Source organism: Myiozetetes cayanensis, unplaced genomic scaffold, assembly GCF_022539395.1.
Source record: "Myiozetetes cayanensis isolate MyiCay16 unplaced genomic scaffold, myiCay2020 scf5-8, whole genome shotgun sequence".
In the NCBI taxonomy this organism is placed as follows: Eukaryota; Metazoa; Chordata; class Aves; order Passeriformes; family Tyrannidae; genus Myiozetetes; species Myiozetetes cayanensis.
Window position 1 is genome coordinate 86,167,418 of NW_026087742.1, and position 26,014 is coordinate 86,193,431.

Sequence of the window (26,014 nt, forward strand, 5' to 3'; positions counted from 1 at the left end):
CTGGAGAAAAGCAGATTCTGGGGAGATCTTACTGTGGTCTTTTCATACAAAAAGGGAGTTTATAAGAAAGCTGGAGAAAGATTTTTTACCAGGGCCTGTAGTGACAGGACAAGGGGCAACAGTGTTCAACCGAAAAAGGCTAGATTTAGATTAGATCTAAGGAAGAAATTTTTTGCAATGAGGATGGTGAGGCACTGGAACTGGTTGCCCAGAGAAGTTGTGGATGCCACATCTGTGGAAGTGTTGGAGGCCAGATTGGATGGGGCTTTGAACAACCTGGTCTAGCGGAAGGTGACCCTGTCCATGGCAGAGGGGTTGGAACTAGGTGCCTTTCAACCCAAACCCCTGTAATATTCTATGATCTAAACTGCAAATGAAAATACCCCTTTTCAATAGAAATATATTCCAAACTGGATATGAGAAAAAGAATAAGAAGGACCTGTCCTTTGTTAATTATCACCTATATCTAGCTTGTTCCTGCAGGAAGTGTTGCCTTCGATGTCTGTTGACAGGGTGAGAATTCCATATCTAAGAATGCCAACTGGCAGAGAAAAGGTATCTAGTGCTAAGGAAAGACTTGTTAGTATCGACTGAATAACATGATCCATAATAAGAAACATTTTGTTGATTTGACTGGTGTTGAATCGTTGGTGAAGTGCTTTATGGATGACTTTTAGGTGTAATGTGTCAGAACAGAGCTGGGAGTTTGACCTGGGGATGCTGGCTAACAATGGTGTGATTTGGGAAGGTAACTACCATATTGTGCTCCCAGTGCATGTCTGACTTCCCATTTCAGTTACTCATAATGTGCATCAGACACATATTTTCTTATGAGAGAAAGACTTTTTTTTAATGTTTTGTTAAGCAACTAGTTCTCTCTGCAGTGCACCATTCTAAGAGAAAATTTCCATTGATTTGAAGTTATTTGAAGCTGGATTTGGAATAACAAATATTTGAACACTTCTTTGGCTGTTATGAGAAACACACTTTGTACAAATTTCTTCTGAAGAAATACAAAGTGCTGAAAGCCATAAAAAGATGTGAAATTCTTCGATGGCCATGCAGCATTTGGCTAACTTATGCTGTTTTCCCCCTTATGCATGGTTGTAATTCTTGCTCTCTGCCAGGATCAAAGTTATAGATACTATGGGAATGGCAATTTCACCTAGGCTGTGACTCCCCTCAGCACTGAGCAAAAGTTTTATTCACTCTGGTGCTTACATCAAGAGCTTACACGGTACTTAAGGATTTTGAGGGTCTTGTAGCTCTGGACTCAGGGGCAAAATTCATCCAGTGTACTTAGCAGTTTTTTCCATAGCTCTTCTACAGCACTTTCCTTCTGAGGATACAAAGTGATTTGCAAACATTAATTAATTTTCATAAAGCCTTATGAGGCAGATAAGTGTTAAGTATCCCTGTGTTGGTACATATGAGAAACATGAGACCTGAGTGCCTTATCATCCATGCTGTTCACTATATTTGCTCCCAAAAAAGGAATAAGTGCCTTGGGACAGAGGAAATCCCCCTTTTTTCCCCTAATTCTGTTATTTTCCTTGGACCCTCTGGAATCCTTCAAGGGCAGCAGGGATGAGGCTGGTCTTCAAGCCTCAGTGTGTGAGATTCAAGTCCACAGATTGAAAAAGCAAGGGAGCCTTGCGATGTTTGCTGCTGGTTTGGGGGGCAAAAGCAAGGCCTTTTATGCAACTTGCTCTGTGCTCCAGCACTCTGTTTGAAAGGGTAGCTTGGACTGCCAAAGGAGCGAACACCTCTGAAAGTGCAGGCATACTGATGGGCTACCAAGAGCAACAGAGCCTGACAGCAAATGGAGGGGGAGCAATTACTTGAAGAAGTAGCCCCAACTGGATCCCACCTGACTCACTGAGGAAAACCGTAGTCTTTTGAAAGAACAACAGAGCCCTGGATGCTCTAAATCTTAGTGTTTTTCCTCTATGTAGCTTTAGTCAGGTTAGCACAAACAGGGTCTGAAGTGACTTTCTCAGTTTGTTAATTAACCTTAAGAGCAATTTACAGCATGGCAACCAGTGATGCTGGAAATGGAGTCTTGGCCTTACTGAAGGCAAACGGCAGCTTTATGAGACACATTAAAGTAGCCAAATTTTCATGCTAACTATATTGGCTGAGAGATGTTGTTCTGCATTTTTTGAGACAGACTAAACATAAGATCATCCAAATGCTTTTCTGAAAGCATTCTGACAATTTTTTCTGTGGTTACACACCCTCCCAGCCCTTGGTGCACAGTATGTAAGCTAATGTAAAAATTATAATTATGATACAGGTCAGACCAACCAGGCCTTTTTAAGACATAAAAATTGGACTAATTCCTTAGTTTCAAACACAATGTGTTTGAATATGTGATGTAAATGCTAACAAAAATATACCAAAATGAGAGGCATGTTAGGTCTGCACCAGCCAAACTTCAGTTGTTACCTTAACAAGTCCATATTCTTCAAGCATTGTGTACATTTCTATTGTGCCAGGAGATTTTATTCTGTAGTTTCAGGATTCTCCCTGAATGGGGGAGGGAAATGTTGATATCGCTGTGAAAAAGAAACATTTCTTTCTGACATGTTAAGCATTAAGAGGATTATGTAAAGGCAAGACATATTGCAGAGGGAGATGTTCTTAATGTAGCTTTTACCATGAACTCATGACCCACCAGAAAATTTAGGAGAGTTAAAAAACCTATTGCTTTAACAATCTTTTAATTTTAAAAAATCTTCTAGTAAAAAGATTAAGGAATTCCTCCACTGTTATTTACATAAAATTCAACCTTTCCTGCCTAAAATCATGAATCATTTAATGTCACATCTGCAGGATCTCTTAGGCAGATGCCATTAATCCAAGTCATTTTGCAAATTCCAATTTCATTTGGATTAAAAACTACTACTAAGTCAGTGAATAGTATATACTGTACATGCATTAAGGCTGGTGACTACTAAAGTCTCTTGGGTAGATAAACTAAGTACAGATTAGCCAGGTCTAAGTATATGTTCTCATCTAGGGAAGAAAAGATATCCTGACATTTCAGTGATGTAGATTTGAATCAGTAGCCATGAAAAATGGTTGAACATTTGTATTACAAAAGAGATACTATGGCACAGTCCCAAAGGTGCATTTCGTATAAATTAATTAGCTACACAAATTATTTTGACAACAGCTACTGCACTTCTGAGGTGCTCAGTGATGAGTACTTGATGATCAATGGTAGGCACTAGTCATATCCTTCATGCTGAGTGAGTTTTATTATTATTTAGATTTACAGTATATACATATGTGTATCTACACTAAGGGCTTGATCTTCTTAACCTCCTTTACCTATGGCCCTCTGTTCACTATAATCTCTTCCTTTGGAGCCCAGTGGTATTTGGACAAAAGAAATGGGCAAACTAGGGAGGACATGTCTGACTTTTGGCCACACTTGAACTTCTGCATATGCCTTGTTCGTACCTGTCTCTCATGCTACCATGGAATACTGTAAAGGATTAAGGCCAAGGGGTCTGTATGATCTTGCTCTCTGTTAGGATCCTACAGGCTGTTCTGCATTTGTTACATCCACCTGCAATACATGGTTCCTTTGAATCCACCCCATTTCTTTACCAACCCTTACTGCTTCAGAAGCCTCTGTTTGTAAGCAAACTCCTCCCTACAGGCATGATCTGGAGAAGAGGAGACTGAGGGGAGACCTCATTGTGGTCTTCAACATCCTCATGAAGGGACTTTGAGGTGCAGGTATTGATCTCTTCACTCCTGTGACCAGTGTCAGGACTCGAGGAAATGGCATGAAGCTGAGTCAGGGGAAGTTTAGGTTGCATATCAGGAAAAGGTCTTTTCACCCTGTTGAGCACTGGAACAGGCTGCCCAGAGAAGTGGTCACAGCACCAAGCCTGACAGAGCTCAAGAAGCATTTGGACTATGCTTTCAGACACATGGTGTGATTCTTGGGGTGTCCTGTGCAGGGCTAGGAGTTGGACTCGATTATCCTTGTGGGTCCTTTCCAACTCAGCATATTCTGTGATTCTGTGATTCTTATGGATTTGTACGGAATGACTTCTTACTTTCTCAAAACAAACCTGAACATTGCTATGGCACAAAGAAGCTTGCATATTCCCGGACTTTTGCAACAGATTAAAATGAGTTATTGTTTTTTATGGAGCCCCAAAGAAAGACAGTCTCCTCTGGTCCTATCCAGAACACACCGAGTGACTCAGTGTGAAGTGCTTAGTATTATTCAGGTTCTTAAGGAGGAGCATATGCTTAACTGGACCAGACCTAAAAGTCACGTGCACTTTTCCAGACCAGGCCCTAAGAAGATCAAATGAAGTGTTTGTTGTCACCATGCCACATTCAGTCATCTAATCAGCCACAACCCTCAGGCAAATAGGCTGAACAGAAGAGTATTCTAAATAACCTCACCAAAATAGTATAGCTGCAAGAAACCCTATGGAGAGAAGGCCAAACCCTCTAATCCATTCATCCTCTTGAACCACCAGAAATTAAGGCTCAGCATGCTCATCAGACAACCCAAATGATGCCTGCACAAACAGTAAAACACAATGTGTTTTTACATGGGAACAATGGGTATTCAGCCAAATGAATTCAATATAAGAACAACGTACAGGAAAGAACAATCATCTGCAAGAGATCCTTAATATTTGGAAATGTTACAGCAGAACAGCATTAGTTCTTTCATTTCTTTGAAGTTTCTTGACATATTATATACATATAAAGAGTTCATCATGATTAATAAAAATATCCCGATCTTAGTAAAATAAACATGCTTCAAAGTTCCGTATTTGAAACTCAAATGCCACATGTGCAAGAAAACTAAACTCCGTTTAAGGCAAGTAATATATGTCACTTCTAAAATTTCTCAACATTAAATAGCAGAAAGGGCTCCCAAAACCCCAAACTTTTCTGAAGATAAACATCATAGGCACCGTCAAAGAAAACAAAAGCTAATCTAACTGGAATTTCACTTTCCTGATCTGAGGAGAAATCCCACAGTACCTTCATATGGTATTGAAGCAGCTGACAGAATCAGTTGCTACTAGTGTAGTAAATCCTGACAGACTTCCACAGCTGGAGATCAGGCAAGTGATAAACAGAAAGGCACCGATCAAGTTCTCCACGATACTTGTAATGAAACAAACTGTGTTCCTTCTGGGGTGGGTAACAGCCAGGGTTAAGAGTGACAGGAGGACTCAGAGATTGTGTATTTTGTCCTCTAAAGGCATGTACATGTTCACTCTTAGAACCAGCCACCCTCTAATACTCAAGTCCATGCTAAGAGGTGACCACAGCAGAGCTCAAGACTTCTCTTGCGACGGAAGTATCTGAACACTGATGGGCACATAAATATCATCCCAGGATGTCTCAGGGCTGAGCAGTTCCTTGGTAGCTACCCTGCTGAGCTGCTCCAAAGAATGCAGTGAAGGCTCTGAGCCTGAGCAATAGCTGGAGTTATGCTAAGTAACCTCGCCAAAATCACAGCTTGTGGGGCTCAGGGTGCTCACCAGCCCACTCTTTACCATGGGGTACATACAGCCTGTGCTACCAAAGACATTGTACTGAGAAATCATGCTGCATTGTTTGGTGTCTTTCTTCAAAAGGCAGCTCTTCAAAAATGAGGGAGGAAAAAAAAAGGCAGCAAGGACCATTTAATCAACCATTTATATCAGTAGCTACTTCTACTTGTATCTTCTGTTGAAAGTGTCTTTTGTATTCACATTCCTTACTATGTAAATAAATTAGATTTGAAAACAATAATAAGAAGGTCCAACTAGTGACTCAGACAAGAACAGTCCATTGGAAGTCACTGGAGATGATGATTTGAGTAAAGGCTGCAACTCTGATTGCAAAAAAATTGTATTTCGATACAGCCCCCCCCCCCCAAATATGTGAAAATCACTGAAAATTAACAAAAATGCACTGAATGCAAGCACAGTTGATATGAACTGGCCTTGACCTCAGCTGACCCAAATTAAACTCCAATTATTGTGGGATTAATTCTTCTGGCATGAAAAACACAGCCTGTCAACAGGAACTGAAAACATCCCATAAATCAAGAAGCGTTAAAGCCTAGTTGAGGATTATGCATGGAGAGTGAGAGGATTATGATAGGAAACAGTTCTTAGCCTGATGAGCAGCAAACTCAGCTTCCCAGATAAAGGAAATTGCATGTAATGCTCCCATACAGCTTGGAAGAAAATGCTGCAAGCTTCTACTAGATAAAAAAGATATGAAAGTCAAAATCTGCAGGATGAAGCCTTCCCATACAAAGCCAACAACTGTTATAAATATCTGTCTCTGTGTGTGTGCTGCTGAAATTAACACATTTTCTTTCCTAAGTGGATTGCTTTTTGCCATATTTTTTCATTATCTATTTACTGTCAGTAACAAAATGCAATTTTCCCGTCTCCTTTCAGGCCTTTTGCTTGATAGCGTAGGTTGTACTGTTGGTGAGGAACTGAACGAGAGGTAAAGTTACTTAAAAAGACAGGAGATAAAGAAATGCATGCTATTTGTTGAAACTTATTGCACATGAAGGAATGCTGTCTTTGTCCGACTTAATGGGGCTACACAACTCCTCTTTGTGCTCCAGTGGAGAAATAACAGGGAGATGGCACATTAATACTGAACCTTCTGTGACGTGTCCATGCTCGCAGTAAAAGTTCTCCACGTCTATAATTTGCCCTCATTCATTCCAGTTCAGGAAAGCCCTTGTGTATGTGCTTTTAAGCTCTGCTGAAGTCATCAGGATTTCAGTACAAGCTTAAAGTTAAGAATCTATTCTGAGCTTTCCTGAAGAGGGATCTGTGCTTATTGCACTTGGTTCAGTCAACCCATGAGATTTTGGTTTTTGAGTTTTTTAGTACAAGAATAGAAAGGGTATGTTTTGTGCATCAAGATCAGTTCTTTATAGTATTTCTAGAGTATGAAAATGCTTGGAGAGCGATACAGAACAATTCATTCTGAAGAGACATCACTGTATATTGTACTGCTGCACACATACATGTCTACAGTCAGAAAAATTTTGCTCGATATTGAAGAAATATTCACCTTTGTTTGGATCAATGCTGTGGCTGACTATTTCTGTAGCACAGTGTCCAGAATAACTGAATTATCCATGAAAGGTATACTGTCCATGTGAATGGCAAGCAGTCATTATGACAAGTGAGCACTATTCCGCACCCAGTGAAGTCCTTGCTGAGTGTACTGAACTAAATGCTCCATACTGCTGTGCAAGGTGATAGGTCCCATCAATGCATCCAAGTCGTTAAAAAAATCTGCAGGGAAAAAAAAGATTCAGCATCAGAAGAGTGAAGCTTTATTTGCTACTTGTCACCCTTTAATAGATTTTATTCTCTTGCAAATTGAGTCAAGCTGAACATTTCATGGGAGTGAAAGTTTAGTGCTGGTGAGATTAATTTTAAAGCGCTGTGGTTCATGATGTTACAGGCTGATGCACAACAATTTTCTTTTTAAAGAACAAAACAGTCAGTTCTTCAGCTTTGCTTTTCATTAATTTCCACTGAGTCTTGATAAAGCAAACAGACGCTGGGCAAGATTTATTCTGAGATTAGGGACAACTAAATCAAAAAGTCTACACACAAGTGTCTAATGATATGTTGTGATATGCTGGATATTTAAGCTACCATGACAGAGAAACAGAGGCCTGTACAACACGGTCAACCCAGCCTAAGGAGTAATTTGGCTAACTAGACACTAGGCACTTAGAATCACAGAATGGTTTGGGTTGGAAAGGACCTTAAAGATCACCCAGTTCAAACCTCCATGCCATGGATATGCACAATTCAGTTGCCTACTTAGAGACACATAGTGCCCATATTCTTAGGTAGCCTGGAATGGAGTTCTACTCCACTCCAACTCTGATGCTTGTATTGAACAAAGCTCCATCAACTGCAATGAGAGATGAGCCCCCCAACTCATATATACACACCTACACTTAGGTGTACTGTTTTGACTTGAATCCTGCCCTTGTCCCTGTCTTAAATACATAAATTATCCTGAAAAACAAGGAATAATTTACCATCAAGTCAGATGCTGAGGCATGTGCTCATGGAAACCAGTTCAGCTAAGAGAAGCTTGCACTGAAGAGGGAGTGAAGCACCTCACTGCCATTTGTGTCTGCTTTGGATGGGGGGAGGGCGAGTGGCTGTTCATTTCTTCTGCAGAAAGAAATTGTTCTCCTGTTTTTTGACGTGCTCTGGCTAAACACATCCCATCCAGGTCCATGACTTTGGGGGCGAGAAGCTCTTTCTCTCCAGAATGACACAGATGGCAGTGAGTGATACTCACAGCAATGTCTGTGACCTTTCTGTCACAAGTCACACAAATAAAGGAAAAAGTTACATTCTTCTGAGTAAGACAGGTATCAAAATTGCCTTTTTGGGCTGTTTTGGAACAGACTATGGACAGATCGAAGGAGAAGAACACCCCTGCACCCCTACTTTGCAGACAGGTTTCCTATCAAAATAGTTATTTTCCTGATCCAAATCACGGGACAGTCTTCTAAAACAGCCCATTGCCTTGCCTTGCTCACCTCTGTTTTCCTTGGCCAAGTTGTCAGCCAGCTCCCAGTAGTCATAGCTGTGCAGGATGCTGTTGGTGATGCTGACATGGTTGGCAGCCATCTGATGAATGCGCTGAGGAATGCTGATGATAGGAGATGGGGAAGGGGCCCCTGTGCTCCCCTGGGATCCTACAGAGCTGACTGGAGATGGGCTGGGGGACATAGGTGATGGAGTTCCTGTGCTCCTGGAAACAGATGTTAATACACTTATTTAAAAAGGTGTTGGGATTGAAACCACCAGAGTATCAGAACATACTGCAGGTAAGAAAATATGGTTTCTGACTGCCAATCTGAGGTAAGTTTCTGTGCAACTTACTTTCCACTGGCACCCCAAGGAGATGGGTTCTGGGCAGCTTTTGATGAATTCTGGAAAGGAAAGAGTAATTCACAATGCATATAATTTATATAAGACTATAAAATGAAAACATTAAAGAGCATAAAAGTACAGAAATGTAAAGAAAATGAGGCAATTGCTTCTCATGATGCAATAAACCCAGTCAGCCTAGTTTGGTGTTGTGATGAAGCACTGCTGCAGAACAGACTTGAATCAGAGACTATTAAACATCCTGGGATAGGGGCTGATTAGGAAAACACATTAGCTGAAATGGAACCTTTCCACAGAAATCCTGGGAATTCAGAAAAGTGCTGTCAGGACTCTGTGAAGTTTAGGCTGGAATTTCTTGTGATGGAGAAAATCAGAAAGCTTTCCTCCCACTCTCCTGCCCCCAGTGACAAATGTCATTCCTTTAGGACCTTCAAGACTGCAAGCCTGCTCAGCTTGGCTGACCACAGGGTTGTGAATCGAGGCTCCCTCAGCTCAGGCAGCTGTTCTAACCACGAGGCTCAAGAATCTCCCTCATGATTTCTCCTCTTGAGCTGTTTCCCTTGGTCTGAACACAGCAGCATTCACAGGGTCAGAGAGACTGCCTGTGTAGACTAGTGGTTTTCCTAGCTGAAGGATTCCCCCCCTGAAAGAGATTAGAACATTTGGTGTATACTGGAGTCATTAAGACTCTATCTGATATACTTCCTTAGACTAAAGAATTTCATTGCTTGAGGAGAGACCACCTTGTACAAGCACTGCACACACAGAGCAGGAGAAATTCAGCTATCAGCAGTAATGGAGACTGGATATATAAAATGATTCTAGTAGTTAACCTGGAAGAGCTGAGGGGAATTTACTGGCAGGTTCCTGCCCATTTGACCTGTGGAAAAACTCCTCCCCTCTCTCAAGTGCAGTGACTGATTTAATCCTGGGCCTGTGAGACAGAAGTATGTAAAATCCAGAAGTCTAAGAAACCAAGCTTTGCTAGTCCGTCCCATCCACAGCCTCATATTCAGCAATGGCCAGGCTTTGATCCTTCAGAGGAAAGTGACCTCCTTGCACTTTCCCCTGAAACCATACATGCAGGTGATTGTGTGCTGGAGAACAACCTTCCCTTCTTGACATCTATGGGAGAACAGGCCAAGTCCTGCAGTTTGAGACCTGTTTATGGATATTGTTTTAAATGCAAGGCTGCAGGTGTTGTAAACTGCAGGAGTTACACGCAGTAACAGCAGTACAAAAACTCTTGGTCTCTCATGGCTTAGGAAAGAAAAATGGTAATCAAGGGGCTTCAGATGTTCATGGATTTCAAGCCAGGAGTAATCCCTCAGGGCGTGTAGTCTGCAATTTCTGTTTTCCACCAATCATGGAGCTTTTACAAGAAGCTAAATTACTTTTGGACTTTATTTCTTTTTAAAAGGGACAGCTAGCCATATAGAAATCCTAAGACACTATTTATCCTTCTTGTTGTCCTGTGTCCTGTTTTAGTGTTTTGCAGGCCTCACAGTTAGAAAAACAGACACTGTTTCTCAGTTTTAAGATTGAATTTTCCTAACTTCAGTGCTAGCTTTTTGGATTTTGTTGGTCCAATGCCAGCAAAACTGCATGTCACTTGGTATTATCAGTTCCACTTCCATATGCACCATGATTATATCCTCTCTTAATCTGTTCTGCACTAAGCTGGACATATCTCCTGAGCCTCTCTTCAAATATGTTTGTTGTCTCAGTTTTGATGTGTCCTCTGAATTGCCTCTTGAGCTCCTATATCTTCCATGTGCACCCCCAACACTGGCTGTCTTTCAGCAGTGATCACATGTGTGCCCTAGCATTCTTCCTGTATTTTGACACTGGCCTTCCATGTCCCAGGTAAATGATACAAAAAGTGAGCTTTTGGTTTGTTGTTTTTTTTTTTTTTTTTTTGGCAGGAAGGGCTAATGTATGAAGAGTTTTCATTTACCATCCTAAATAGAACCAATATGGGAATCTTTGGCATTTTTTCTTCCTGTAGAATAGTTTATTTTCTTTTTCCCTTTTCTCTTCTGATCTGTCACAGAGCTACTGGCCTTCATCTTTCTAGTGTAATTGAAACTGAGTATACTTACAGAGTTGAAGGCAGGAAAATATAGAAATCAAACTGGAGTCAAGGATGCTTCCACTGTACATGTAACCCACCCTGCCTTATTGTACAACTTCCCCCACGTCCTTTTTTCTCATGTTTTAGGTATAATGTCCAGCTTTATCTCAGTTCTGCACCAGAAAGGTAGGGGTAAGGATTCAAAGCAGTGTAATGCTGTAAGGGACCATCTCTTATCCCACTTTGCCTACTGCTAACCATTCTCCTGGTTTCTTTATACTCTCAAATGTGCCTGCCCCCTGAATAACTGTGCCTTCTTTTCAATTCTCTGCTGCATTAGTTTTTTTAATAATGGAAATAAAACACTTAAAAGGAGATTTAAATAATATTTTTTTTATTTTCTAAAGGAAAAGTGTGTCTAATTTTCCCTGCGAACGTGTGTGACAAGGTTTAAAATCTCTCTTTGATTGATAATATATGTGGAAGTTCTTAATGCAGTCAGCATTTCATGTAACTTGGTTTTGAAAGCTTTTAGATACCAAATACGAAAGGAGTGGAGAATTGGTTTGTTTTCCATGGAAAATTATAGCAAATGGATTTTTTTCCCATTTTTACTTTCAAAGGTGAAAATACTTTCTAATGTGAAACTACGCTATCATTATATCAGCGGGAGCCCTGAAAAAAACCAAGCTCTTCTTGACTACAGCAGAGTGTAAGTCCATTTTATGTTTTCTGTGAAACAGTTTCTGTCTGCTAGTAGGAGACATCTCACATGGCTGAGAGCCTGACCATCCTGTTCTTAATGCAGCTATTCTCTGAACTGGTAAAGAAAAATAAAGTACTGTAATAGGCACGTATTTCTTTCCCCTGAAATCAAGTCATTGTTAGAGAAACATAACGTGTTGAATTATATATCTTGTGAAATTTTTTAAGCAATTACACTGACTTCAATTTCTATCTGACAATAACGGATCTGTCAAACCTTTCAGTGTCTTCATGTGTTCAGAATCTGGTCATGAGTGTTCGTGCTTGTATGTGAACTTTTTTATTAACAAAATTTCAAAGGATGGATGTTTTTCATTTCAAGATTCCTCAGTCTGCAAAAAAACCCACTAGATGAGCCCCAGGTTCAGAGACCGTTCAGGTCCCCCAAAGCAGTTTGTCTTAAAGTACTTGTAAGTTCATACTTTTTTAAAAATTAGGATGATAAAGGCTTATTTTAGTGTTTGTACATCAAATGCTGGATGGATTGACTGCTAGGTGAGCTCCACCTGGAAGGTTTTGTTCTTGATGTGCTTTCCAGGGAAAGCCTGCCTGTCAAAATATATTAAAATACTTTGAGGGACTTCTGGTCTTTTTCAAATAAGCAGTGTTTGGACTTGGCAGAGAGTGAAAACCAGAAGCAAGGGAAGGATAAGCAAAGTAGGAAGGATAAGCCAACAGTCCTGTGTCAAGTACATGGCAGGTGGTCTTTTTGCCCCCTGATGCTTCTGTACAACTCCCACTGAAGACAGCGTGGGCTGTTCGACAGTTGCTTGCGTAAGAAGATGGTCCCACTGCACTGTTCTACCTATCGATCCTGCTAAGTGGAAGCCCTGCCTCTGAGGACTGATCTAAATCAAAGTCTTCAGCTCATAGGTAGTCTAGTGAGAGGTCTTATCCTGGAGGGGATTCTCAGAGCAAAATCTGCAAAACCTATTCGCAACAGAGCAGGACAGTTGACCAAGAATAATCTGAAAGTACCTCTTTGTTAGTAAAATAAATTTATCATCCTTTGTGAAGGGACACATTATGTATTTTTCAGAGAGGGGCCCTTGTGAAGACAGCAGAACCGACTAGAGATCAGGGGTTGCCATGGGAGTCTATGGTAAAACTCCACTGACTTCACAGGGGAAAACTCAGCCCAGCACAGCTACTGTTTTAGTAGAATGCTCTGTCCCCTGTAATGACACATTGGTCTAAACCCATGTCATAAGTGATGCACCTTGAAATATTCAATAAGCGCTTTCGAATACTTGACCGCGTGGTCTCTCTTGAGTCGGAACATCCTCCAGTACAGAAGAGCCAGGCAGCGGTAACTAGAATAGAAGGGAGAGCAGAGGGTAAGGGTGAGCCCTACACAGAAATCTGAATGGATTGGCAAGCATGGCAATGCCCCACAGTAACATCACTTTCAAAGCAAAAACCTGGTGTGTTTTGCTTTTCCTTTGGCAGCAGAGGCCTTATTTTTAAAAACAGTATTTAGTCCTGGAGCCAACCTGGAGCAGCAGAAGATGCCTTGAGTTTGGAAGTGCAGACCTCTCCCCACCTGCCCCAGCCCAGGAGCTGCCCAAACCTCAGCGAACCCCACGAATTAGCAAATTGCTCCTGAAAAAACGAGTGCCAGCCAGGGTTGCTCAGCCTGCCCGGCTCCAGTCCTGGAGCGGGCGGTGAAATCCCGGCTGTGGCCGCTGGAGGACAGTGTCTCCCCAGGAGAAGCGGGGCCGGGAGCGGCGCGGGCTGGCAGCCTGCCCGGCGGGCGCCGGGAGCAGCCGGGGGATGCGGCGGCCTCGCAGCCTCCACCATCACTCTCCCTCTGTCACCTTCACAGGTACAGCACATATGCAAATGGTGTCAGCTCATCTGCTGGCTGGCAGACGGTGAGTTAAGATTGCCATTCATCGCCCAGAGAAGGCTCCGTCTGCTTTCCCTCGCGCTGACCTTTCTGCTGCTGAAACAGATGCAGCAGCTCCCTGAATTTGGATGTGGTTCCTCACACACCGAAGCGCTCCAGCAGTTCTCAGCAAGCCTTGCTAATGCGGCTTTAAATATTCTTTTTTAACCATTCTTTAGTCATTTTCCCACCTAAGCGTTTTTAAAGCAATTACCATTAATGCATTCTGTGTGCCCGCCGATGACACAGCAAACCAGTGACAGAGAAAGGGCATTAAAAAAACCCGGTATCTCTGAATATTTTGGTTCCTTTTTATACAAATGATTAATTAGAGTTCCTTATTTATGGAGGCTAAAGATGCATTTCATTTGGATTTTTAACAGATGGTTAATAGATGTTAAAAACACACTTGCTGATTGTAAATGTCCACTTACTGAGAATCACTAACCATGTAATAGGTATTTTATGTATTAACTATGTAGATATTAAATTAAAATTTGATTTTAATAACATTCTAGTACTTTACTAGCAATCAGCAACCATCCTATAGAATCTAAGGTGCTTACATATATATCTAAAAAACTCAATTTAGTAGATAATCTAAGAGGCTTAATTATCCCCATCACCATATTGCCCTCCATATAATATAAATATAATTTATGATTATTGAGCCTAAAGTGTCAGCCACAAAAGAACTTACTGAGCTATTGGTACAAAACTACATCACTCATAAAAACAACAAACCATCAGGCATTTAAAAATTAATTACACTGACATACCATAGCCAACCTGTCACAGTCAATAAATAAGTATGAATTGCTTATTTACAGAGACAGAATGCAGACCTGGTACAGTGATACAAGGGCTAGACCTTCCCAGAGCAGAAAGTATTCTCTTAATTTCAATAGAGAACATAATTTTATCTGGCTGTGTCCAGCATCTGATTTTCAAGAACTGGCTCACTGCAGAAAAGAAGCCTTTTGAGGAAAGCTTGATCTACTAACCATAATGCTGCCAGCTGTTTGTCTTCAGGCGTGGCGTTGGGGCCTGAGTGGGTTTTTAGTCTCACTGCATACCTTAAGGAAAAGGGAAGAAACCAACATGAGTTAACATAGACAGCTTTATATTACTGATCAGAGAGCTAAGCTGGCCAATGTAATTTGGTCTGCCCCCTTACACATATTTGCTTAAGTTACCAGGCATACATGTGTTTCTTCTGGTTGTGTTTCAGAGCTATTTTGCCATTAGCTTGCCTCCCTGCAGTCTTTGAACAGCAGTAACTCCCTTGAACATCCATCAGTCCAGAGGGGAGCCTAGTTGCTGAGGTGACTCTGTCCTACCGAAACAACCTCCACTGCTGTGGAGACCCAGTTACACAGAGTTCATGCAGAAAGGTTTTCAGAGCATTTGAAGGCAGACAGCCTGCCTGGAAGCTGGTGCTGACCTCACCCTGCCAGTTCTGAGCGTGTCTACCCAGATTTGCTCCTCCGAGCAGGGCACAGCATAGGGGGAACATGTGGCTCAGAGCTATTTTTGCTCATATGACATTACATTCAAATTCTATAAATATTAAACATCCACAGAGGTAGCACTGCTGTTTCAAGAGTGTATGTGCTATGCAATCACAAATTGGTTTCTGGAAATCTCAGCTTCCAGCTGAATGCCTGAACAACAGACAAGGTTAGGACAACACAGAGCGCTTCTGGGCTCACTTCCAGAAAAATACCTGTTTCCCATAATTAGCTGCTTGTGATTTTTTTCTTACCTTTGCTTTCAGACTTTAATCCTGATATCTGTGCCAAAATTCAGTATGAACATTTTGTTTCTACAGGCATACCTAGCAAACCACTTATTTTTCTGAGCTGCAGAAAGTGAGATCAACAGCAATTCACACAACACAACCACAGCTACACATATTATTGAAAGCTATGGATCTGCAAGCAAAATTCATTTCCAGAGTTAGGATCATATATTTAGTACTACGAGAAAAGACAGGGCAGACAAAGAAAGAGTTTTCTGCCTTGTGAGAAAAAAAGAAGAGAAGAATTGCAGACATGGGAAAAAGAAGAATTGCAGAGATGGAATGTACTACTCTCTTACAGAAAAAAACCTATTTGATTTTGTTCAATAACCTCCTAGTTAGAAAGCTGGCCTCAGTCCACTGAAATACATCAGAAGACAGTCCTAAGTGGAATAAAATGCCAGTGGAATTATTAACATGCGATAAAATCTTCACATCAACACTAAGTCCAAAATAATGCATTTGTTCTAGAACCTTTGATTCATTATGAATATATTTAAAAATGAAAATATGTTACTTCCTATGAACTTAATCCTGATGAGAGCTGCATGGTTGACTGTCCTGAGGAATGATGCCATGGTCACTGGCAGTGCAACTTCCTCTGCTAGTGTGTCACTCTCTTGCAGAGAGTCCCTCAGCTGCTGGGATGATTTTGACCTTTGCTTTCTCTACCAGCACTGCCAATAATGTTAACTGTTAGTACCAACTATAGTGGAGAAAAGGACTTTAGAGACATATTTTCTTCACAGGGACTGTGGATGGGACAGAATTCTACACTGTACTGTTTGGAGAGCCATGAAGTTGACTAAAAGTAGGACTTGGCTTTAGGGTGAGCTGGGCTGCTTCTGGGACTCCACTGGCTACATAAGGAGCATGCACACCAAGTGGACTTCGAGTGTCCATGTTTCTATCCCTGTTGACATCTTCTTTCAAGTAACCTTTAAACAGCAATCTTAAACACATTGCAGCATTTTTCAAACTACTGTTCCAGGAGAATGTTTTGTTGTTATGGATTACTATTTTTCTCTATTCAGTAGCTTGGGACTTACATCATGAAACTCTTGAAGTAATTTGCAACTCAAGTAACATGGAAATATTTGGGTGCCGGGTTTTTTTGTTTTGTTTGGTTGGATGTTTGTTTGTCTGTTTGTTTCATTGTTTTTTATTCTTCAAAGTTTCCTGATTTAATTTCCAAAGAAATCACAGATAATACATACACATTACATATGACTGACCAGGCACTTATGAAGATTTCACTTCTCTTTTACTGTATGTAGGAAACTATGTGATAATGCAGATGAGCATGTTTGCACAGAGCAACCCCTGAGATCATCTCTTCCCTTTCCTACCTGATGAGTTCAACTGTTTCTGAATACATGGTATAAGGGGATTTAGATTCCATTGGGCCTTGTTCCATTGCATTTCCACACTCAATAAACGATAGCGCTGCTTCTGCATAATTCAGTGCCTTTCCAAACTTCTCCACCTAGAGGGAAAAATAAGGACAAAGAGAAATAGTGTAATCATCAAGATGTGCTTACATTTCATGGGATTTTCTCAACATAAATCGTAAACTTGACACAAGTTGGTATATCTTCAGATTCACAATTTTTTCTGGGAGAAAGCTAAAACCCATCAAACCCTGTGCATGAGTGAAAATCATGCAGAAGATACAGAAAGCAGAGCTGAAAAAAGCTCTGAGATATTATTTGTTCAACATTTTTGTGTCCAAAGAAGGATCAGGTCTGCCTAGGACATTCCTGACAAGTGCTTGTCGAAAGCTCTTCCAGTGCTGGAAATTCCACAAACTCATCAGGCCTTTTGTTCAAGCTTTCATTAAAAATGGGTTTCACACATCTTTGCAGATGTAATTTTTTATCACCCAACAAAGAAAGGTAAATGAAACCCTGAACTAAGAGAATTAAATACTTTGACTACTAACTCATATACAAAGGCTTATATCTGTTATCCTGTCTTCTTTATCCCTACCATTTTCAGCACTGCTCTCCTCTTGTCAGGAATTTACTTTCTATATCCTCTTCTTTCAGGAGGATATGCTGGTCCCTCAGCATCTTCTGCAATCCTCCTTCCTTGTCCCATTTTTTCTCCTATTTTTGGTACTTCTTTGACTCCGTGTGTGTATTTGTGTACTTACAGGCATATATGTGTGTATGTATGTTCTCAGTGACTGTATATGCAAATATGCATATAATGTTCATATGTGTGCACGTACATACCACTTATCTGCTCTCAGAATTTCATTTTTTGATGTGAAAAGAGAATCATACTAAAACCTCTCTGTCCTGACTTCTTTCTCCTTCAGTCAGAACTCCTGCGGTACATAAAGCCCATTAATGGACTGGATGTATTTGGCTGAAATCTGATGCACACAGTGAAAGGTTAATGGACCTTATTCTTTTCCAAGGGATAAAGATTTTTAAATAGCAACTTTGGAATGGCACACTGGCTTCAATCTATTTTAGGTTCTTATATGACTCCCATTGCGATCATACTGGAGAACTTCACAAACTTTTTATTGTATTTTCTCCCTGATGCTCCAGTGCAGGTGGAAGTGCTATTATCCCAATTTCACAGATGGGGACTGAGGAACAGAGAGACTTCGAGAGATTTTCAGGCTGCTCACTCTAAGTGCCTGTGTTAAGTAATGCAGTGCCAAAGTAGGTGGTATTGAGCCCAGCAAGGTGATTCAAAGTGCCTGAAGGCACTTTGGCAATATGGCATTTCCTTTGGGATGCCTACGCATCCAGAGAGGGAAAGGAAGTACCTGCAAAGGGCAATCACAAGGTGTAAGTAAGGTGCTGGTCCACTGTATAGGGAAGCTGAACGTGGAGGATATTTCAACCACCTAATGCTGATAGGAGGCTATTCAAACTGTGTCTAGGTGACTTTCTGCAGGAAACTTCTGGCAGAGCAGAGAATAATGCTTGCAACTCCTTTTTCTGGGAGTCTACCATAAAAACATTTCTCTCCAGGCTAAGAATTTCCTTTGCATATTAAGTGATCTTTTCCATTCTGTTTAAAGCAACACACTAAAATGCACCATTTGTACTTCTCCACAATATTTTCTGATTTAAGACTCACTTTAAAGTAATATGGAACTGAATAAACCATGGAAATTTGTGCTAATAAACTCAGGTAGAGTGTAAAACTCGGTGTTAGTGTCCTAAATTAAGGGCCTGCTTCTGCTTCCATGGCCTTTTTACATTCTGCACAGCTGAGAAAAAAAGAGATGAAGAAACAAGAGGTTCTGAGCCACCTTTCTTCTTTCCTGATGCTCTGACAGCAGAGGGTCTGTCTGACAGAGCAAGGCAGGAATGCAACTACTCCCACCTGCAAGACAGCCACACTAATGCAGGGTTCCACTCCATATACTGCCATCCCAGAGACCTCATGTCACTGGCTTATCCATGGTGCTGGAGAACACAGCCTTGGAGAAAGCTGAAGGACAGCTAAGCAGAGCTCTCCTGGAGCCCTGTATACTTTGTTGCACCCATTTGTTTGGAAAGACAAGTTTCGTGTTCCATATAATCTTAGATTCCCCTCTTTCTTGCTGGCTACATTTTTAGACAGGTCAAAGCCAGGGCCAAGAATCTGACAGATTCTTGCAACAGCACTCTGTGTGCTAGGTGTTCCTCTAGGGTTGCACAGATTGCTTGTGTGCTTCTGATTATGCCCAGAAACATCTGCCACGAAACCAGGGTTCTTCTGGCACTGAAAAGCCAAAACTCTTAAAAAAAAAGTACAAATACCTCAACCACCAGATCAGATTTGGGGATGCAATTATAGGACCTAGTCAGCTACTTAAACTGAGAAGATAGGTATGTGGATCCCTTACACAGCCTCCATTACTGTAGTTACTAATTAAAGCAAAGGGATAAACGGAAAGTTTTATTTATCCAGGCCTTTATCTCAGTAAGTCATTATTTGTTAAGTCATAGTTTATTGGGCTATGAACATTTGATTATATAAACATTTCTTAATTTAACAAGCCTAGCCATCCTTATAATAGATTTTATAATTACCCCAGCAATACCGCGCTGATGAAGAAAGTGCATTACAAAAATAATTTGCAGCAATGTAACTGGAAAGAAAATGTTCTCACCATTGCATCTGCTTTATGCTTCTTCCGTTTAGCTTCCTGCATAAAGTAATCTGCATTGCGTGGCCTACCAGGGGAAAATAAGAAGACATTTTATTATTTTCTGAAGTGCAGAATATTTTAAAGCTATTTTTCCCTTATTTTAAACCTGATCTGCAAATATTTTTTATGAACAAAATACACTTATCGTGTAACCACGGATCTTCTATTTTCAAATTGCTGCCTGTGGAGACAATAGCATTTATGGCTGTTCTCATTCTTTAGAAGTCAGTGATTCAAAGTAAAAAAAAAAAGCTAATAAAATGCATTTTTATGGATTATATAAACTGCTTCCCAAATTAGTGCAGTTCTGATCTGCGAAACGGATATAAGCATTAAGCGGAACAAGATATTCCGTCTTCTCCTCTCCCTGGTGCCTGCTTACCTCTTTTTCTATTCCTCTCTGTACATTGTTATTTGCCTTGGCTTCACCTTCCTCTCAAAACAAGTGTGTGTTTAATCTCTCCACTTTGAAAACACACATCGAACCTGCTTGCCTCCACAGCTACCATCTCACTCTTCTCCCTCTTATCTGTAAGCATGCTGAGAGCGCTGTTTACTTTTGCTGCCTGGAGTTCATCTCCGACTCAGTGCTGGGCTGCCTGCTGCCAGTCCATCGGTGTTCCTAGTGCCAATTTCTCCACTGATTTCTCCTCAAACAGATCTCGGAAATTCCATCCCTTCCTTAACCTACCTGACCTGCAGGGCACAAATTCAATTTCTCTCTCTGTCCTGAAATTCACAAGTCCATTTGTGATCCAGACTTATCCACTCCCATTCAAACTGAAAACAAACTGATGTCTCCTTGTCACCACCTTAGTGAGCTCCTCGTGGCTGAAGCAAATTTTTCATCTCCTCTTACAAGCTCTCCTAATGGCACCTTTCTCAGTCACTGTGGAGAACAGACATTTGCCAGGTCATTTCAGACTGTAACCTTGCATCTGTTGTTGTTGCCTCTCATAAAAGTCTTCACATTTCCTGACCCTGCAGATTCTTCCAGTCTCATATACGTGGGAGGTGACATCCTTCTTTCTCTACTCAGCTAAAACTTGTCCTGGTTCTTCTCAGCTTATACTGTGGTTAATGCCATATCTTCCTCTCTCTCAGAGAGGGAAGTTTTGCCTTGCAAAACAGTTTTCTCAGTATTGGTTAGAGTGTCATCCCTTTGTCCTTACCTAAAGAAAATGAGATATTCCTGAGTAGTCTGAGTAGTCTGGTCAGCTGGGGTCAGTTCTCCCAGCTGTGTCCCCTCCCAACTCCTTGTGCACCCCCAGCCTGCTTGGTGTGGTGGGGTGAGAGGCAGAAAAGGCCTTGTTGTGCGAGTGCTGCTCAACAATACTAAAGCATCTCTGTATTATCAACACTGTTTTGGTTATGGATCCAATACAGAGCACTACAGGAGATATTACAAAGAAAATTTATTCTATCCCAGTCCAAACCAGTCCACATTTGTAAGTAGTTTTTTTTTCTTGAAATCGGGATTTCTCTGCACATGTGTTTAACAAAATGTTTTGTGTCAGCCAGAAAAGATGCAGATCTAAAAAGTGAAGTCAGAGGAATGGATGAGTAAAATATTCTTGCCGATAGCAGTAAGAATATGCTCAGATTCATAACTGAGATCAGTGGGGGCACAGAGGAGCCAACTGACAGAAGAGGATAGCCACACAACTTCCTTAAATTGACAAGGCTATTTGGCAGTGTGTTTACTTTGTCTGTTTCTTTCTACTGATATGCATACTGTTTTAAGGACATTTAATTGTATCAGAGAAGGTTAGTCAACCTTATTTTGAAGAGAAGAAAGGCTAAATATAACTAGATGGAAATGAAATTCAAAGTCTGGCTAATTTAGAATGATTTCTGTCCTAAAAAACTTGTTGATATGAAGAACAGTTACTTTGTTCCATTTTTCTATAAAATATTATTATTTGCAGAGTGAAATTTCACTCCAGCTTACTCTACCAAGTAGGTCAGCAAGGGGACTAAAGACAGGTTTGTGTCCCAGGATTTCATAACCTACTGCAACTTCCTGTGCCCAACAAGATGCTAATATTATCTTAATAAGAAGAATCATTTGAATTTGGTCTTGGTCAATTATGAAATAGTACACACTGAAACAGTGTTAGTTAGATACAGAAATATACCTGTGTTTTCAGAAACACAGAATGAATTCTTAAAAAAAATGTTCTATCTTTGTCTTGTGCAATGATGTAGGTAAGATGGTTTGCCATGAAGTACAAAAAAGCAAAGCAGGGCAGAGCAACAAACCATTGGTCTCATCTATCTGAAATGTTCAAAGTGATGAACCTTTACCTGAGCCTTTCAAACTCAGGCCATTAAAATACATCCTTTGCAACATTCCGTCCTAAATATCACCCAGCACTGTATGCCTAATTTCCTTCTTTGAAGCGTGGCAAGACGCTGTAAAACCAATGTGAGATAACACAATGTAATTATGGTGGACTTATTTATAAGTTAATTGTAAAATGACTTTCAACTTGCAGCAGGTTTTATTCTCCCAAGTTATGATTAGCAATGGGGGTATTAGCACGAACATGAATGTTACTGAACCTAGAAGCCTGCTTTGAGGGCCCTGCTGCAGGGTGGGTTAAGTGTAACATAAAAACCGAAGTCATCAGCTTGTACTAAGTCCAATTGTTGTTTGTGAAGTCTTATATAAAAAAGAGAAGTTATTAAAATGCTATTTTAAAACAAAGCATATATATTCTCCATGTGAATGTTTAGGTATTTCCATGGGAAAAATACCAAACTGATTTAGAAATCAGGGGATGCCTAACAGAAATTAAGATGCATTGGGATAAAATCAATAGAGTACCATTAGCTTTTTAAACAGAACTTTTTTAATAGTGTTAATAAACATGCCAAGTCAAATTCTGCTATCTTCATTCAATCTGTGAAATACCATTTTTCAATTTATCACTACATCTTAATAACCTTTATATTCAGATAACTAATGTGCATGTTGGGTGAAAATGGGAAGCTGAAACGTCCTATAGATTCAATGTGTGGTTTTGTACATTGTATAAATTTCTTATATCATTTTAGTATCAAAATAGTTTAAACTATTATGTCATGAAGTAGAAAAAATAGAAAAACCCCCTCTTCTATGGGCTTCTTGAAGATAAGAGGTTGCCTCAGCTCATGGACGTATGAAGTCACATGAGAAAACTGATGCATAAATTAATTATTCAGGATAGCTCTTTTGCATACTGCACATTTTGTATCTATGAAGGTCACAAAAAATTGTTAATCTTATTCTGATTTTATAGACTCTGAAGTTACAGTGACTTGGTGACCAAGAACCCATCCCTGTTACAAACATGAAGGTTCATCCAAATTTCCTCTGTAGCTTGGCTTATTTAGTTACATTGGTGATAATCTCAGACTGGAAAATTTGCAGGCAATCTCACTATGCTAATTTCAGATACTGTGTGCTACTGATGAGAGGCATTTGGAGGAGAAGCAAATCTGTTTTCCCACTGAAGAGACTCAGAAAGGTCTGTGGTTAAAACCCTTTTCGGGTCTTTGGTCTCAACTTTGCAACCCCCTGCAGATCACAGCCTTGCTACAGTCTGAGAAGAGAGAGAATAGGAAAAATTTCTACAGGGTTAAAACGGTACCAGGATATTGGTTGAACTGGAGTGGCTATGAGGAGCAGAAGCAGCACTGGAATCTCTTTGTTAGGCTTACTGGTCATGAATGTAAACTGAAGTCCCAAAGAGAGTTATTCAGCGATTTCTGGTTTTCAGACAATTGAGTCAGATTCTTCTTGTAAGTTATTTACAAGTCTTGTGACATCAGCACTGTCACTCCAGACTTAAAAAGATAATTCAGACCTCTTTTAAAAAAAAAGAAGAAAACAAAAAGAATTCTGACTTCAAATTAACAGGTAGGAACGTGTTTTATCTCTATTAATAATCTTGACTGCACAAGAAAGTCTTTTGTTTCTGAATATCTGATTGTTGGTACTTTTAGAAATATAGTCCTCTTCAACAAAGCCAAAAAGGAGTTCTAATACACTGCTCTAATGCATCTCATATATCTCTCTGAAAGGCAAGAGAAAGAGCGTAAAGCATCAGCGCCAACTAAGTCAGGCCGCTGGTGAATTCTCCCTGGGATCAAGTGTCATTATGTGAAACTGGCTGCTCTTGAGGAGAATTTACCCTACTATGATGATTGGGGAAAGCAATCAAGTACTGCTGGAACCATTTCAACGCATTCTCAGTCAACACTAGCCAGTCACCTAGGCACTGCAACAGAATCCAGCCTTTTACAGAATAACCCCCCCACGGCTAGATCTGATAGTACAAACAAGGCCAGGCTTCCTTTTCAGCAGCGGCATTCAAACCATTTATGACTTTGACAGGGGCAGCCTCAGTAGCATGGCTGTGGCTGAATCCAGGATGAAATTTATCAAACAATCCGCTACTGTCCAGAATTTCTCTCACTTGCCTTGGCAGCACTTTCTCTGGGAGCCTGTCGAAAACCAGCGGGAAAGGCAGCATTTCCATTGCTTGTTATGTTGTGCGGGATCCCAGCATGAGGTGAGATGGCTGCGGGCATCGTAATTACTCCCCTCCCAGAAGCAGCCTTTCAGAATTTCCGGGCTGTTGAGCTCCTAAGAGTGGTGTTACCATTACCCAGGTGAAACGCTTTTGTGTGTGTATGTGTTTCTCTCATCCTATTTAACTCCATGCCATTACAGTGCATCTCTGCCCCCTTTGTCATTTGCTGTCTTCTCTGAATTTAATTTACTCCAGTTTAGCAGATAATTGCAAAAATGTAAACTCATGCAGTAAAATAAAGGGAAGAGAATCAAACAAAGTGAATCAATAAAAGCTTTACTTTGTACAGTAATTTATCAGTATCTACTGCAAAATAATCTCCTTGGAACTCAGAGCAACCAGTAGTATTTACAGAGTACGGTGTAGGTTAGACTCCAATATACAATTTTAATTATAACTGCATTCAAACCCACATTTTTCATCTAATTTTTATATTTTATATGAACTAAATATTAAACTATAGCATTTTCTGCTTCATTTACATAATCTACCACTTGTACGTTATTTCTTACTGTCGTATGGTGCTTTATGAGGGTACATTAAAAAAACCTAATAAAAGTTCAATTAAACATCATAAATGTAGCCAAGTGCACATTTTAATACCCTTCAGAGATAATACTGCTGAAGCGTTATAAAAAACCCAACTAGTGCTTCCTCAGTGTACAACAACTGCATGTAATAAATGCAGTTTAAATCATAATTCTAAATATAGGACCAGTTTCACAACTTTAGTAGTCTAAGCACTGGAAAAATGGATGTGTTGGAAAGAAGTAGAACAGCAAAATGAGTGACTTTAAAATTTGGTCAGAGCTGGGGCAAATCAAAAGAAACTGGCATAGCCAGAGTAAGCCTGTGTCCATTTTTGAAGCTGTGGTGGTATGCCCTGAGCTTTCAGTCCAGCAGGAGAAGAAAATCCTGTAAGAGGAAGGAAACCACGTAAAGTGAAAGGCAGCCTTGCCTATTTGCTGTTTCATACCAGGATATGTGTCGAGAGTTTGTCTGGCATGTGGGGTCACAGATAAGGGTGTTCTTCTTTGGGGTAAACAACAGAGCTGAGTGGGTATTGCTATACAAAATAGTGTTCTCCCCTGATATATCATGGCCTCTTGCTCATTCCACAACTTAAAATAAATGCTGTTTTATGGGACACAGCACTGCTGCCTCTGAGGCATGGCACACACAGAGAGCCCGTGACACTGCACGAAGTGGGTACCCAGCTACAGGAGTCTCACGCTTACTCTGGCAGACCCAGCAGGACTGGAAGTTGAGCAGAGGAGCATGCCAAGTGGAGAGGGCCAGGAGAGTATTTCTGAGCCATTTAAATAATAGTACTATAGGCATTTCACAAAGACAGGCACAAAGGATCTTATTGGAGTCAGGCCAAATGTTAGAAAAATTTACTCAATCACACAACTACACAACTACTATCTTGTTGGGTTTAGTATGACAAGGTCAATAGCTTAGATTAGATTAATAGATGAATAGTACAGATACCTAGGGAGGGGTTATTGTTGCAAAAAGTATCAGACAAAATTAAAGCCTTGCATCTAACTTAAATGAAATGCAGAAGGATAAAATAAGTGGAGACTCCTATTTTGGCAAAAATGCAAAATCCCCCAGACTAACCATCTCAATGTAGTGAAATACAAGAGAAAGAGTAAAAATCTACTACAGATTCCTGGGTATGACCCAGATTCATGACTTATCCACGTGAAATCAATATCTAAACTAAAACATGCAGGGGTAAAGTGTACAAGTGAAGAAAGAGGAAAGAAAGAAGTATTCACAATAGGGACTTTTGTCTC

General features: G+C 40.5%; 1 protein-coding gene across 4 annotated transcripts in view; it reads right to left on the reverse strand.

Annotated features, from left to right (window-relative positions):
* Positions 1-6,914: 6,914 nt before the first annotated feature.
* AFF3 (ALF transcription elongation factor 3) overlaps positions 6,915-26,014 on the reverse strand; it is a 320,625-nt gene continuing 301,525 nt past the window's right edge. For 3 of the 4 annotated variants that reach the window (XM_050331225.1, XM_050331224.1, XM_050331222.1), the window contains 7 exons: positions 19,591-19,654; positions 16,817-16,953; positions 14,671-14,742; positions 12,998-13,091; positions 8,931-8,980; positions 8,585-8,799; positions 6,915-7,307 (listed from right to left, as the gene is read on the reverse strand). In XM_050331225.1, the coding sequence (XP_050187182.1) occupies positions 7,186-7,307; positions 8,585-8,799; positions 8,931-8,980; positions 12,998-13,091; positions 14,671-14,742; positions 16,817-16,953; positions 19,591-19,654 (754 nt within the window). In that variant the 3' untranslated portion in view covers positions 6,915-7,185. The remainder of the gene's footprint in view (positions 7,308-8,584; positions 8,800-8,930; positions 8,981-12,997; positions 13,092-14,670; positions 14,743-16,816; positions 16,954-19,590; positions 19,655-26,014) is intronic. The other variant, XM_050331226.1, reaches the window with a different exon arrangement.